The sequence below is a fragment of the Anas acuta genome, chromosome Z (assembly GCF_963932015.1).
Source record: "Anas acuta chromosome Z, bAnaAcu1.1, whole genome shotgun sequence".
NCBI classification, from domain to species: domain Eukaryota; kingdom Metazoa; phylum Chordata; class Aves; order Anseriformes; family Anatidae; genus Anas; species Anas acuta.
Genome location: NC_089017.1, coordinates 66,193,682 through 66,210,569, shown reverse-complemented (window position 1 = coordinate 66,210,569; position 16,888 = coordinate 66,193,682). Strand labels below are relative to the sequence as shown.

Here is a 16,888-nt window from a genome sequence, read left to right as displayed (position 1 = left end):
CAGTGATTTCAATAAGACTTGTGTTGTGCTTCAACTAATAAGCAAATACTTTTCACTAAGGATGCAAAATTAAGAACATTTCTGGAGGTCTAATTTTACCCTTTAAAAGTTTTCATGCAACTAAAACATAAACTTCTGAAAAGGTGAGTTTGAAAATAAGTTTGTGGTGCATGTCTTCTACTCATTAAGCTTTCCTTTTTGGAAAATATTTACTACAGTGCATTACAGCTAAATTAAATATGGTGAATGGATATCTCCTGAGGGGATAAACTAAATTAAACCAGGAAGAAACCAAATCTAATTCTATCACATTCTGTATAATCAAACAGCAGGAATTCTTTGTTCTGATTCAGTACTTTGAGTTTGGTAAAACTTATATTTCATTGATTAGAATATATATTTTTCCACTTTAAACCAAGAAGGCTGTCAAGGAAAGCAATAGAAGACAAAATATCTTTCATATTTTCCTACATTTTAAATGTAAAGGACATATATCAAGCTAACAAAAAAGTCTAAGACACCAGCCAGAAGATTATGCTATGTATTACACTCATTCTGCAACATCTACTCATGTAATTTATCAGAAATATATATATATATATGTATGATCTAGTTAACAACAATTACATTTTAGCTTTAACAATCATTTAAGCTTTAAAATATGACTCCCTTTACATCAGGTAGGTACAAAACACTGGTACATCAGGTAGGTATAAAATACATTGCAGAGTACGTATACTCCAGAAATGGATACATAAATAGACAGAAAAAGACAATATAAATAAACAAACAAATAAAAAGCTATATTTAATATCTTGCAGGAAAAGTAAGTAATATAACAAGAATATTAAATCTTAAATGAAATGGATATAAAAGGAAGATACAAATCTGTGCCATTTGCAGATTAAAATGGACACATCAAGCACAACCTTAAGTATCTGAATGTCTTTGGTGGTTTTTGACCATAGTGTTTTGGGGAAGGTCACTGGAATGAAACAAGAAAGGTTACACATCAGTCTGAAGTGCCCAGAGTCTGCAGGACCTGAATTTCTCTGTTTCTGAATTAGTCTGTTTGCATGTTCATTTCCCAGAGCATGTCCTCTCTCCTTACTCTGTTAGAAGATAAGAATATTTAATCCACAGGCAGGCTTTGTAAGACCTCATTGTAAGTGATGGTAACATGGGTTTCCTCACTACTTCTGCTCTTTACTGTGCAGTAATGCACATATTTTCAACATTTCATCTCTTGGAGCTGATCAGCAAAGGAAGGGTTATTTTTCATGATATTTTAAGCAGCAGAGACACTGTACACAGAACTGTAGACAATAGTGAGAATTAATTAAACATAGCAACAGTCAAGTATTTCCATGCTAACCTATTGGCAGATTGTATCACTCCACAAGTGTCTGTCTCCAGTGTACTTACTTATCCACTTACAAAAAAATACTCCACTTGAATGGATCTGAGTTTACAGATTGTCTTCAAGCACTGAAAGTATACGAAGCTTTCCATAAAAATATCCAATGTATGATGTCTTGCAATACTCTTGGGAGTGCACAGTACATGAATTCAATCTAACTGTGAGGGAATGGTGAGAAAACTGCCAAAAAATGTAATAATATAGAAAAACATCAAGTTGCACACATTCCTAAATCTCATAAATATGGAATAGCTCAACAACTTCTAATTCTCTGGTTTACAGACTAGAAAAGGTAGGATAGTTACTACATGTTTCTTTAAAGAGATCAGAACTTATAGCTTCTTTAATGGAAGGGTAGTATCAGTTTACAGGCAGCTAAAGAAACTAAACAGTCAGTGGCAGCAGTATTCTGGATGTTTGTTTATGCATGCTTATACTGGTAATGGACTGCTCATATATACATGCAAAATGTGTGAGTGGATGATAAAAAACATTGTTATCATTTAAGTCTGTTAGTATCAGAGGAGTTTTACAGTTATGTGGAATGGAAAAAATAAATAAATAAATAAATATATATATTTTGCCTAATGCCTCCATCAGTGTTAAATAACGTGCTCAGTATAATCCCACACCCAAATGAAATAACTGAAAATATTTTACTTGTAGTAGTGTTATAAATGGCTCAGGATTCAAATTAGGATTAAATAAAAAAATAGGATTTATTAAAAGAATATAAAGGAATAGAGGTAAGCAAACAGCGCTGGGTGCACCGGGAGTCTCTGCTCCACCAGGACGCACACCAGTTACATCAAGCAGCTGATTTTTATGCACCTAGACTAATACATATTCATTACTACTTCTAAAAAAGTAGATTATTATAATTAGCTTCCGGGGTCCAGTTCCTCCTACTGGAGCATGCGCATCAGTCTCCTCTGGGGGTCTCTAGGGGTCTTTCATGCTGAAGGCTCGTAGTCTTCCTCTCACCCTTTGTACTTACTCGGCACTATTCCAAGTTTATGGAACACTCTCTGTACACTCTCCGCAGGTCTTGTCTCCCAACCGTCCTTCAGCTTCTTTTTTCTTCCTCTTAATCTCTTGGCCCCCCCTGGCCAGATACCAAGGATCTCATAACAGTCACCAGCAGTCACCAGTTATTATCAGTTGTTCTGAAACTCCCAAACAGGTTGACGACTCACGAGCAATTAAAACATTCTTTCCCAGCTATTTACAGACACATCTATAGCAGTGTTAAGTTAATCTCGAAGAAGACAGGAAAAAAGGCTGTAACTGTTAGAACTAGAAGTCAGGAATAACAAAAGCAAACAGGTTCATAAATTTAAGGAGTGTTTTCTGAAGACTTGATAAATTGACTAGAATGAGGGGGAGACTGGGACACACTGCATCTGTGGTTCAAGAACTAAATTGCCAGTGCAGGGCCCAGAGGCAGACAGGATTCAAACAGAATTATTCTTTATGGACACGAATTTATGGACACGAATTGGAATTGTTAAAACATTCCTCACAATCCCTTATCTTCTTTTTAATATCCCCAATTCGTGTCTCTTCTGTTAATAATAATTGGATTTCATCAGTTTGTTCTTGAAGGGTCCAATTCTTAAGCATCATAATTGACATATTCCCTTTTTTTTTTTTAATGAAGTTATTACCAATGTACTATTTATCACCTGGTGTACTAATAATGTAAGACAAGGTATCATACAAGGTATAAACAATAACATCTTTACACCACATCACAATAAAAATAACACTCTTTTAACCCATGGTCCACCAGGCAGCCATAAAAATAAATCCCATTCCATATCCTTCCAGGTTTGTGTTTGCTCGCTCACCTCCCCCCTCTCCTTCTCTGGGATGGGAGAGAGAAATGGGAAAGTGAAGCCTGTGAGTTGAGATAAAAACAAGTAGATAATAACAATAATAATAATAACAATAATGATTATAATAGTACTACTAGTAATAATGTGTACGAAACAAGTGATGCACAATGCAATTGCTCACCACCTGCTGTCCGATGCCCAACCTAACCCCGAGCAGTCCGGCCCTCCTCCCAGCCTGCCTGCTAGCAGGACAGTGAGAAGCTGAATTTGGCTTGGTCCTTGGCTTGATGTAAGCACTGCTCTGTAACAATTAAAAACAATTAAAACATCAGTATATTATTAACATTCTTCTCATCCTAAACCAGAACATAACATTCTATTAGCTACTAGGAAGAGTATTAGCTACTACCCTTTTTATCAATCTTTAAACAGCAATTACTAAAGCTAAATTTTCCACAGACTTCTCCTTCTTGTGCTAGTAAATAATCCAAAGCTAGGCAATTTTGATACAAAGCAGTTCTCATCTTTATAACTATTTCTATTACAGCTAATAACCTAATTATTCTATTAAGTATATATACTGGGGTCCTATAGTCCCACGATCTGTCTTCTGCCCACGTATCTGGATCATAATAGGCAAACACCTTCAGGGTTGATTCAGGCTCGTGTTACCGTTCGGCCTGTCAGGGTGATCCAGCTCCTGGAAAACGAATCACAATTTTATATAGGTTAAAAAAAAGGGTTTTATGTTATTTTCTCAGGACAACCTGACCTTAGTGGGGGAGAAGTCCAGTCGAGGCCCTCTCACTCGGCAGTCAATACCCATAGGGGTTGCTTCCCTCGGTAGACCATACACACCGCAGTGGAGGGTCCTGCCCTGGTCTTGCCTTCTCCCTTTCCTCCCTTCAGGCTTGTCCCCTTTATTTGGCATCCTTAATTCATGCAGAGCCTCGTTGCCAGAATATTAGTTCTTCCTTAGCATGAGTTTCAGTTTCCCAGGAGTGGACTCAACCCTCCAAGTTTCAGTAGTTACTGGTCCTTTTATTCTGGATGCATGGGTCCCTTTCTGCGGTTCTCACAGCTGTTTCAGTAGTCAGTAAAACAAGGTACAGTCCCTCACACCCATGCCCTTGAGCCAAAAGCAAAAAGTCAATAGCAGCTTGATCCTGTAAGAGCGCATGTCGCAGACTATTTTGATCTGGTAACATCTCCTCAAGTATCTCTGTCATGGCATAGGCTTGCTTCTTGGCCCAGCATACCAATTTTTCTAAGTTGTTACGTGCAGCCGCAGATGCCACTCCAAGCACTAAAATTGCCAATGCTGCTCTAGCTGCAACCCCACACAATTCAACATTATCATTGCTATCTGGTGCAAGCAATGCCCATTTATGTCTGGTGATCTCACGCAACTGTAACAAGCTAGGAGCAAATACCATGAGTTTATCTAAGTAACATGGACATCTGATAGCATTTGCAGGGATACCATGCCAGGCCCCATCCCCACAAATCAGAAGCACATCAGGAAGCAAGGCCAAAGCTGTACAATTGTTCCAAACACTGTAGTTGTTACCCCTTGTCTCCATGCTATAAACTCCTAAACCCTGCTTAGCAGCGTCATTGTAATCACAGGTGTTATTTGTGTTTTTGTACCGGTATGGCCCTTTCCCAGTTCCTGTAGCAGGATTCATCTGATAGCCACGGCTACGTTCACATTTGTAGCCACCTTTCAGATTGATACAGATTTGACTACAGATACCAGGGTTTTGACATTCATCAATTCCACAGTTTCTCTTTTCTACAAAGTCAAACCCAGCTGGACAGTCACATTCATTTATGTTGCATTCCTTCAGGGGCTCATCACCCCAGTCCTTGCAGTCTCTCTGCTGGTTACACACTTTATTGATATCTATGCACACAAAGTCAGATTCAGTACACATCTTCTTCACACAAGCACTCTCATCACTGCCATCTGAGCAGTCTTCACATTTTACTCTAGCACCGTTGGCAGCAGTGCACAGTCAGGTGAAGGCGAGCAGCAGGCAGAGCACCCCACACCGTCACCTGTGTCATTTATACTACTCCTATTACCCATGCTGTTAGTGTCAGTGGCATCCTCCTTGTACCGTTTCTGTCTTTGTCTCCCCCTTTTCTTTTTGTCACTGGCCATTCAACACAAATGGATGAGACACATGATTACTAGTTAGGAAAGAGAGTGTAACGTCTGCTATACGGCTGCAGGCAGTGCCAGCTGCAACCTTAGGTTTGTGAAAGAGCCTGCCGGTGGTCATTCGGCAGTGTAATCAGCGTCTCTGCACTCCTGCCCTGCAATAGAGCTAAGTCATCATTAGTAATAGTTATAACACCGATCTGGGGACTAATAGTCTTTTTTTACATTGCAAGATAAACCTTTTATAAAAAGAATGCTAGAGTGAAGCAGCACAGCCGCTGCTGCCGCTGCCTCTATGGTCACGTCAGACAGGCTGCAGGGTCCTGATGTCCGCCCCTCTGCTCTGTGCCGACTCGCCACACGGTGAGGGTCGGCTACCGGTGTCCACTGACGCCTCTGGTCTCCCGTAGCAACTCGATCTCGGATGTCCCGCAATTACTTCAATTTCCCTGCGTTTTGCAGCTTTTGTCAGGTCTATTCTATATCTCTCAGAGCCGTCCGTGGCTCTGCAGCATCTCTCAGGGCTCTCTCCGTCCAGCGGTAGTCCCTCCGTAGTGTCTCGGGCCTCCCAGCGCCGCTCCGGTCTCTCGGCGCCACTCAGGTCTCTCGGCCTGTTCAGGTCTCAGCGAGTCTGGGTCTCAGTGAGTCCAGGTCTCGGCTTGTGCGGGCCTCATATGTTGCAGGAAGCATGTCATATCATGCTCCTGCCTTTTTCTTGTCACAGTCAAAACATTTAAGAGCAAAAATAGGATACACAAGATACACAAGATACACCGGGCCCATATATTAGGCACCACCACTCAAAACTTGGATAAAACAGCACTTCTTTTCAGTCTGTCAAGCACTTCGTTCGTCTCTGCCCACTCCCTTGCAGAGAGTACGGAACCAGGGATCGGAACTCTGCACTCGCTTTGCAGCAACGCTGCGTCTCACTCACACAGCACACTCGCACATGGAGGCCTCCAGCACATCTCATTCATACCACAGGAATATAATTTAGAATGATAACCAACCAAACAAGTATTGTCTCTGACTGTGTTCTTCGTGAAGTGACTTGTAACACTTTGTTTCAAACCCTTACATTTACACAAATACTTTCAACACAAAATACATACATAAAAACACACACAATTATTAACACTCCAGTTAGTATCCCTCCAGCAGCCGAAAACATACCATTTGTCTGCAGTTTCAGGAGATCTCTGCTCCTGCGGTGAGCAGCTGAGAGTGGAGTCCCCTCCGAGCAAAACGCTCAGGGTGCACCTAGGGGCGTCCACGCTGCAGCCGATCCCGCAGCCGAGCAGAGTGTCTCCTGCCTGGCTCACCAAAATGACTCTCAGAAAGCTGACTCCACAATCAGTAGGATTGTAAAGTAGGTATGTTTACTCAGTTCTGTGCAGCACGGGGCAGGTAGTCCCCCCAAAGTCGTGCAGGCCTAACGTGACAAATTGCTTTAGTAAAGAGTTACATATACATGAACATTCCTATACATATGCATAGCCTGTCCCTTTGTGAACACTCCTTATTTTAGACCCCTTGGTTAAAGTCTGAACCATGAGGTTGTTTTTGATCTGGTTCTCGGGGCCCGAGAGGCTCCTGTTATCTGGTGGTATAAGTGCAGCACAGGCACAAATGTAGCACATATTCATTCTTAATCAACTGCTCTCTAATTTCTAATTCCAATGTTTCAGCTTGCTCTTTTCCGGATCCACGGGTATTCTACTATTAATGTTCAAAGCCTGACAGACCCCGTCCTCCGTGGATCAAAATACAGGGGGTCTTAAGGGTTCTTTTGGTCATTCTATCATAAAATACTGGATCATTTTTAATTTACTCTTTAAAATTTTCTGGGGCCCCTATTGTTCCAATTTCTAATCATTATTCATAATGGACTTTTTGGTCATATATCTGGTAATTTGCTCCCTTTCTGGTCCTTGGTCTTCGATTTTATCTGACCCATCCGGGAATTTTACTAGTGGCAATTCCCCCAGCCCTTGGCTGCCCAGTGAGAGTGTCTTGCAGGGGGTTTAGGACCTATCACCCACCCACGTATCCCTCTTCTCACCAGTCTAGCCCCCCCGACAGGAGATTAGAACCAGTGAGAAAACAAAAAGACCTCCACGCTGACTTTAGAAGTCTCAGTTACACTCACACACACAAAAAATGGCAACCGTACCCTTACCCAACCGGACGGTATCTTACGAATCAGTCGTCTTCGTCCAGACTCCAATCGGACGGTATCCACAAGCGTCTCTGCTGTCTTCGTCTGGGATCGAACCAGACGGTATCCAAACGACTGTCGTCTTCATCCGGTTTGATCCCGGACACCGGAATCCAACCAGACGGTATCCAAACGACCCTGTCGTCTTCGTCCGGATCTTCGCGCGCAGAATTATGGGCAAAAAACAGCCGGCAACAAGGGAGCTCAAAAAAAAAAAATAATCAAATTCTTTGCTTACCTTTATTCAGGTTCAGGATGGCATTAGTCACGATCTGACTCAAACAGGAGCCACCAAATGGTGGGGCGCCTCTCCTAGATTAAATCAGAATTCAGGAACTATAGCCATCCCGGACGAGCCCCCACATTGTTATAAATGGCTCAGGATTCAAATTAGGATTAAATAAAAAAATAGGATTTATTAAAAGAATATAAAGGAATAGAGGTAAGCAAACAGCGCTGGGTGCACCGGGAGTCTCTGCTCCACCAGGACGCACACCAGTTACATCAAGCAGCTGATTTTTATGCACCTAGACTAATACATATTCATTACTACTTCTAAAAAAGTAGATTATTATAATTAGCTTCCGGGGTCCAATTCCTCCTACTGGAGCATGCGCATCAGTCTCCTCTGGGGGTCTCTAGGGGTCTTTCATGCTGAAGGCTCGTAGTCTTCCTCTCACCCTTTGTACTTACTCAGCACTATTCCAAGTTTATGGAACACTCTCTGTACACTCTCCGCAGGTCTTGTCTCCCAACCGTCCTTCAGCTTCTTTTTTCTTCCTCTTAATCTCTTGGCCCCCCCTGGCCAGATATCAAGGATCTCATAACAGTCACCAGCAGTCACCAGTTATTATCAGTTGTTCTGAAACTCCCAAACAGGTTGACGACTCACGAGCAATTAAAACATTCTTTCCCAGCTATTTACAGACACATCTATAGCAGTGTTAAGTTAATCTCGAAGAAGACAGGAAAAAAGGCTGTAACTGTTAGAACTAGAAGTCAGGAATAACAAAAGCAAACAGGTTCATAAATTTAAGGAGTGTTTTCTGAAGACTTGATAAATTGACTAGAATGAGGGGGAGACTGGGACACACTGCATCTGTGGTTCAAGAACTAAATTGCCAGTGCAGGGCCCAGAGGCAGACAGGATTCAAACAGAATTATTCTTTATGGACACGAATTTATGGACACGAATTTATGGACACGAATTGGAATTGTTAAAACATTCCTCACAGTAGTAAACTAAACTTCTTAGTACCTAGGAACTCAGATAAATGTTTTATTTATTTTTTTTTACTCCCAGAACCACCTCCGCTAGCTGCTGACATAAATGGAATAGATTTAATAACTGAATGAATGTACACATCACTTTAAGAGACTGGACAACAAAATATACAATATAGCTCTATTAATGTGTATTAGTTAAGATATTATGGGGTTAGGGTGTGTAATATAACTACAAGTCTTGTTATAAATGCAAATTTCTGTTAATTTAGTTTCAAGATACTTGCAGAAAAATGACTATTACTGCTCATTTTGACTTATGGAGTAGAAATATCATAACTGAAACTCCTCTTCTTGATGGGGCAGACTACTTCACTTACAGCACATCAATTTAAAATACTTATATCAGCAGGGCAAAAAAAGTGGTATCTAGATGTCAGCAAACTTATTAATGTATATAATTTCCACCTCTGCATAAGGAACTACTTCATATTGTCTGTGATTTTGGGTGTTTGGTTGTGCCAATTCTCATTCTGAACTTTTTTCATAAGAACTAGTTATGCTCCACCAAAGTGTCACTGGTGGTCTGAGAAGTCTCAAGACTGTATTGTAGCTCTGTGATTTAGAATAACTCCACTCAGAGGCAGGTTAAGAGAAGTAAATCTAAACCAGGACACAGGTATTAGATCTTATTCCATGAAGATTTGAAACAACATGGTCTTTGTTGAAGGACATGTCCTTCCCAACATAGCTGGTTATCCAAACCTTCTGTTTCCAATTCTACCGTATAAAGATAAAAAGATAGCGAAATTCTGTCAATGGACATTTGTAGCTTTTCAACAACAAGAAACAGAAGGGCCACAAAGTCATTTATCAGGTACTTTCCCCCAGGTTTACGTTTATCAGTACCTTTTCCTGAGGTGTTTTTGTTTTGTTTTGTTTTGTTTTTGTCTGATTAAGAGACAAAGAAATGGAAACTGCACGCAAGATTTGCAAGATTTACATTTCATGGTAATTCATGGCTGCAATTCTCAGCACTGGTAAGACTACGAAGAGAATGTAGGGTCTGTTTCTTGGCTCCTAGCCCAGTACGGACTACAGACCCTGATGTACTGCAGTGAGTGCAGTGGAAGGCTCTCACAGTGGTCAGAGATGGAGCATTGGATGTGCTGGGGAAGGCATAGGGCACTGCATTTGTTCAGCTTTGGGAAAAGAAAGGGAAGGGGAGACCCCGCTGTAGTCTGCCTTGTGGGAGGATACAGAGAGGATAAAGCCAGAGGAACAGGAAACAATAAGAACTATTCTGAACACAGGAAATTCTGCTTTGACATCAGGAAAACTTTTTTCATTGTGACATTGGATCAACATTGCTATGGAGCTCAGAGACTTTGAGTCCACCATTCAAAGAGAGATTCTAACATGAACTGAACATGGTCCTGAACAACCTGTTCTCATTAGCATGGCTTTGATCTGGGACTAGATAAACCCACAGGTCTTGTTATTATATCATTAAAATCTTGTATTATTTTATGACTTTATGATTCTCAGCATACATAGTGGTTTATTACTACTTTTTCTGGTTTCTGAGCCTGTCCTGTTCACACAGTCAGCAGTTCAGTGCTGTCCCCATACACTATTTAAGTAAAGTGAGGATCATAGAATCATACTCATACAATAGTTAGGGTTGGAAGAGACCTTAATGATCATCTAGTTCCAACCACCCTGACACAGGCAGGGACACCTCCCACTGAACCAGGTTGCCCAAAGCCATATCCAGCCTTGCCTTGAGGATTTTCAGGGATGGGGTATCTACAATTTATCTGGGCAACCTTTCTTTCTAATGTCTAACTTAAATCTATCTTCTTTTAAATTCTATTCTTTTTAAGATATTTAGGTTTACCTACATTCTGTTGAGGTTTTCTAAAGGCCCTTTATACAAAAAGCAGTGAACAAGATCCAAGTATGACACTCAAATTCATTCAATACAGAAAAGAGGAAGGGAAGGGAAGGGAAGGGAAGGGAAGGGAAGGGAAGGGAAGGGAAGGGAAGGGAAGGGAAGGGAAGGGAAGGGAAGGGAAGGGAAGGGAAGGGAAGGGAAGGGAAGGGAAGGGAAGGGAAGGGAAGGGAAGGGAAGGGAAGGGAAGGGAAGGGAAGGGAAGGGAAGGGAAGGGAAGGGAAGGGAAGGGAAGGGAAGGGAAGGGAAGGGAAGGGAAGGGAGCATTGGAGAGCGATATAACAACAGTAGACTGATATTATGGCCATCAAATAGTCTTGTTTTAAAAATAGCACAATAAAACATATTTTCAATGAATGGTCAGTGCACATGACAACCCAGCTCACTTGATCACTTAGCTACTTATGATGTGCTGTAAATATATGATAGGCAAGGAGGTACAAAAGAGTAAATGAAAACTTTTATCAACTATGCCAATTTTAGCAGAAGAATCAAGTCTGCAATAAAAAATGGGTTCTTTTAGATCAGGTTATGAGAGAAAAAGTGTATTACAGGGATTATATCACATCTACATTTCATATCTCCTCACTAAACTGATAAAACCAATGAATAGCTCAGAGATGTTGCTGCAGTCTTATTGCAAGTCTGCCACACACAAGTCTGCCAACTTTGACCATTATGTGCTACAAGAATGATAACATTTCTCAGAAATTAGAAGAATTATTTTAGAAGTCCTATAGAACTAAATTTGAGGGGATTTATTTTTTTCTTAATACAAAATAAAACATATTTTCTTCTCACAGGTTTTTGCTGAGTGCTTCTTGCTGCATTTTTGAGAGGGTCTTCTAGCTAATCTACCGAACATGAGTTAATCTTCTTCTCCAACATTATACATAAGATGTATACCCACAAATTAGGTGAAACTTAGAACCCCAGGATATAGAAAGTCATCTCATTTGACTATGTATCCCTTACCGAATTATTTGAATCACTTAGAGCTCTTGTTTTCATAGAAATTGAAGTCAGAATGGGCTATCAGACTATGTCTCTTAACTTCCTTAGTATGTTACTGTTATAAACCCTCACACAAGAGTTGTGCACTATAAATGCTGAGCACTGGGCTGATTCAGCTTGGGAAATAGGAAAGAAGAAGGTGAAGAAGACAAGGATGGAGGTGTGGGATGTTATTAATGTCCACACCCTGAAGGAGGACTGCAGTACGGACAGAACATTAGGGTGGGCCCCAGAGCAGCTGTGAGGTCTCCATCACAGGAGATATTCAAACCCTGATTGAGACCTGAGGTCCTTTCATATATATATGGTGATCATAAACTCTGTAAGAGCCTCTGCAGCAATATGCTTTCTTGCTATTTGACCTCCTACCTAACAGAATAACCATTCTCCAATGATGAGCTCACACAGGGTTGTTAAATGTCAAGAAATGAGGAAAATGAATATGACCAGTCATTATTAATATGTTAAATACATTATGAGGAACTATGTGACAAGAGCCAAAAAGCATGATATAAATACATATTTTAAACCAAAATTTATTAATGTTTCTGGCTGAAGAGTTTTGGAAATAAAAATATTTAGTCATTCAAATACAAGTCAGTCTTCTACTCAAGCCTCTTGTAAATCACAGTCTTTCATGTGAAAACAGGTTTTCAAAATTTCATTTTCTCATAGAGAGATAAATGCAGACATTTTTATGTTATTTTCTTCAATACATTATTGAACATAATTTTGGAAATAAATATTAGATACAGTTGTACACAATGAACTTCATCTTACTTGCAATCTAATCATTGTACTTAAAATAAACCACATGTTGCTCACAGAATTTCTAGGTGAAGCCTGCCCAGCATTAGTTTATAGAGCAAACTGTTGTGTCTCTAGATAATACACAGATTTTTTAACTGAACACATTTAAAATAGATTTTGAAAAGTCCTCTTACGGGAGAGAAAGAAGAAAGAAAAATTAGACATTTTTTTTTCATTTGTTATGCTGAATGTGAGTACAGTTTGAACTATACCACAGCTGTACTATTCACTAATATATATTTCTTTGTCTCACATTTTATGACTTTTGAATATCAGTACTTTGCTGTCAGACACACAACCTGTGAAGCTTGCTGCAGTTCCTTAAATGAGCACAAAGCAGACACTACCTTCCCAGGTCACTGAGTCTCATACCCTGTATTCCTATCACAAAAGCCAGTGTGCAAGAGGCTGGTGGAGCCATGATCCCCCAGATCCAGCCTGTGGGCATCTGGCAGATCCATTACGGCTACAACTAACAATCATAGCAATCATATAATAGTTTGGGTTGGAAGAGACCTTAACAATCATCTAATTCCAACCACCCTGCCATGGGCAGGGACAACTTCTGCTAGATCAGGTTGATCAAAGCCCCACCCACCCTGGCCTTGAACACTTCTAGTGATGGGGTATCAACACTACCTAGTAATCAATACCACCATTTCTGTAGGTTGGTCAATTTTCCCATGTGAAGATGGCAGTCATTGGATCATTCTCATGTACTGGCAAATATTCTGTTTGTGAAATGTCTGTCAAAATTTAAGTGATTTAAGTAATTAAATGGTTAATGACCTGATTGTATTAATTCAATTTATCTCATGAGAAAGTCAATGACACAGCCAACAACAGACATAAAAAAAAAATATGTTTGTATTGAATACTATTTGTCTTCATGTTCACCTGTTAGTTCAAATCATATGTACCTTAGCTGTTTGTGTTGTGCCTTGACATAAGCCTTGATGGCATCAATTATTTATATAGTATGCCATATTTTCTGAAGGTTGTTCTAAAATGTGAAGGATGCTGACAATTTTTTTCCTCAAATCCAAACAACTTCATCTTCTGGGTATGCAGAATAAAAGAACAGAAATATCTGGTTAATCATTCAAAAAATGATGTAAAGATGTAAAGAAATTAATTGTTTAAGTGTTTACTGAAAAAATACTAGTATGAGAAAATATTCTTGTTTCCTAATCTTTGTTCAGAAGAGAATGAATTGAGAAGATTAATAAAACCTAAATTAAAAAATTTAAGTAAACATCTGATCCTTAAGAGTTAATACATTGCACAAACCAATACAATTGGGTAGTGTGGGTAGGGTTAATTAGATAGATTTTATAGAGCTTTATAAAAGTGATAAGCAGTATGACTTTCAGATGAAAAAAAAATCAGGAAATATGATTAGAAACACATGACCGTAATTCTGTGGCTAAGATTTTTAGATGTGCAAGGGTTGGAAATTTCTAAATTACACCTCCCGCAGTAACAGTATCTCGGCAGTAATGCAAACATAAAATCATCAAGCCTAATGCTACTTAGTGTACAGTATGAAATATATAAATATATATTTATATATATGTATAACTGATTAGATTTATTTAGGGCTGTTCTAGAATTCTGATGCTCCACAGAGTATTTCAGTGACATTCAGTTCCCAGTTCAGCAAAGCATTTAAGCAAATGTCTAATATTTGGCAGGTGGCCAGTCTTCTTGATGACATCCTCAATCACATAGTTAAAGCTAGAAACAAAGTTAGTGTTTTGCTGAATGAAGGCTCTGGAAAACCTATAAGAAAATCTTTCTGTCATTTTTATTGTCTTGGTTATAAAAATCACCCTTTATCTAGACTGTACTACTTACAGAATTGACAAACATTCCTTTTGTAATTTTTCGTAGCCGTCAGTTACTTGTTACAACAGCTACCCAAGACCCACATAACCACGAAATGAACAGAGCTGATGTCAGTGTTACCACAGAGTTCAGCCAAAGCCTCTAATGGGCTCTGAGATGGAATAAGTTGTATGTTATATACTTCAATCTTATCAACTGTATTTCTTTTCAAAGGTTCTCTTATAAGCCTAGCATATGCATCTGCATTTTGTATTTGTCATTATTTTGCAAAGAATAGCTACATTCAAGCTGCAACTAATAGAAAGCCTGATCCTGCATCTTCAAACTCTGCTCCTTCCAATGTCAGATGAAAGCTCACGATGAACCACACAGCGTTGATCTAGACCATATGAGGTTTTCAAGTTATGTATTTCTGAGAAACTCATGATTAGTGCAGGAAAAAAAAAAAATTACAATGAGGATAGACGTACAAACATTTTGGTATGCATTGTGACAGACATAAAAGTGGTAGACAGTTGTCTACCATCTGTGAGATGACCCCATCTAGCCACATTTTAGGGACATCAGAAATTCCAAATAAGGGGTAAGCAGATGAAAACAAAACTTGGATTCATTGTAATGACTGCCACTAACTTCATAGTTAATGGATCAAGAAATTCTGGTGAGACAGTGGTGGATGTTTCCTGGAAGAAATATTTCCAGGAAAATATGCATAAGGAGGAAATTATATGAGTATGCAACTAAAACAGTCCTTCTGAAAAGACTTATGTAATTTACACCAGCTAGGTTACTCATCATCTTGCTAGAGAAAAATCTGCATACTTTAGAGGCTGAGAAATACAAACAGAAAGTGAAAAAAACAAACAAACAAACAAAAAAAAAACACACCATAAGAATAAGCTTTTTGTACAGATCTAAGAATAGAGTGGTAAATGCAATGTCCTTATTTCTTATGTGCATATCTCTAACAGCCTCCAGAATCATCCTGAAAAATATTTCTATCATTAAGATAGAATCACATTTTATTTTTTCCCAGAGATAATTAAGATATGATATGATAAGATCAGCCGTATGGTGGACCAAGGGAAACCAGCTGATGTGATTTTTTTGGACTTCACTAAGGCTTTTGACACGGTTTCCCATAGGATCCTACTGGACAAAATGTCCAGCATACAGCTAAATAAAAACATCATACGATGGGTGAACAATTGGCTAACGGGCAGGGCCCAAAGGGTTATGGTGAATGGCGCTACGTCAGGCTGGCGGGCGGTCACTAGTGGGGTCCCTCAAGGCTCCATTTTAGGGCCGGTACTTTTCAATATTTTTATAAACGATCTGGATGTAGGAATAGAAGGTATTTTGAGCAAGTTTGCTGATGACACCAAACTTGGAGGAGTTGTGGACTCTGTTGAGGGTGGAAAGGCCTTGCAGAGGGATCTGGATAGGTTGGAGAGCTGGGCGATCGCCAACCGCATGAAGTTCAATAAGAGCAAGTGCCGGGTCCTGCACCTGGGACGGGGAAACCCTGGCTGCACGTACAGACTGGGCAATGAGACGCTGGAGAGCAGCCTAGAAGAGAGGGATCTGGGGGTCGTGGTAGACAGCAAGTTGAATATGAGCCAGCAGTGTGCCCTGGCAGCCAGGAAGGCCAACTGTGTCCTGGGGTGCATCAAGCACGGCATCGCTAGTAGGTCGAGGGAGGTGATTGTCCCGCTCTACTCTGCGCTGGTGCGGCCTCACCTCGAGTACTGTGTGCAGTTCTGGGCACCACAGTATAAAAAGGACATGAAACTGTTGGAGAGTGTCCAGAGGAGGGCTACGAAGATGGTGAAAGGCCTGGAGGGGAAGACGTACGAGGAACGGCTGAGGGCACTGGGCCTGTTCAGCCTGGAGAAGAGGAGGCTGAGGGGAGACCTCATCGCAGTCTACAACTTCCTCGTAAGGGGGTGTCGAGAGGCAGGAGACCTTTTCTCCATTAACACCAGCGACAGGACCCGCGGGAACGGGGTTAAGCTGAGGCAGGGGAAGTTTAGGCTTGACATCAGGAGGGGGTTCTTCACAGAGAGAGTGGTTGCACACTGGAACAGGCTCCCCAGGGAAGTGGTCACTGCACCGAGCCTGACTGAATTTAAGAAGAGATTGGACTGTGCACTTAGTCACATGGTCTGAACTTTTGGGTAGACCTGTGCGGTGTCAAGAGTTGGACTTGATGATCCTTAAGGGTCCTTTCCAACTCAGGATATTCTATGATTCTATGATATGATATGATAATAAGACATCTTACATAATATCTTATCTTATATAAGATATATATATATATCTTATATATATCTTATATGATAATAATATAATTAAGATATAGAGGCAAAATAATGGGCTGACATTATTACAG

The 16,888-nt window shown here is 40.2% G+C and overlaps 1 protein-coding gene and 1 long non-coding RNA gene across 2 annotated transcripts in view; one reads left to right on the top strand and one right to left on the bottom strand.

The window, feature by feature from the left end:
* Positions 1–2,202, top strand: part of LOC137848362 (uncharacterized) — a 479,163-nt gene extending 476,961 nt beyond the window's left edge. Inside the window, exon 3 of the long non-coding RNA XR_011091313.1 lies at positions 2,090–2,202. This is a non-coding gene — a long non-coding RNA (uncharacterized lncRNA). The remainder of the gene's footprint in view (positions 1–2,089) is intronic.
* Positions 2,115–5,817, bottom strand: LOC137848361 (uncharacterized). Its single transcript, XM_068667408.1, has 2 exons — positions 4,031–5,817; positions 2,115–3,559 (listed from the first exon to the last, which is right to left on the bottom strand). Exon 1 carries the CDS (start codon positions 5,193–5,195, stop codon positions 4,281–4,283), a length of 915 nt encoding a protein of 304 aa, XP_068523509.1. The 5' UTR covers positions 5,196–5,817; the 3' UTR covers positions 2,115–3,559; positions 4,031–4,280.
* Positions 5,818–16,888: the final 11,071 nt, after the last annotated feature.

What these genes read in the sequence shown, in the direction of transcription:
- LOC137848361 (XM_068667408.1), bottom strand. Translation starts at nt 5,195, where the DNA reads ATGTGTACTGAATCTGACTTTGTGTGCATAGATATCAATAAAGTGTGT.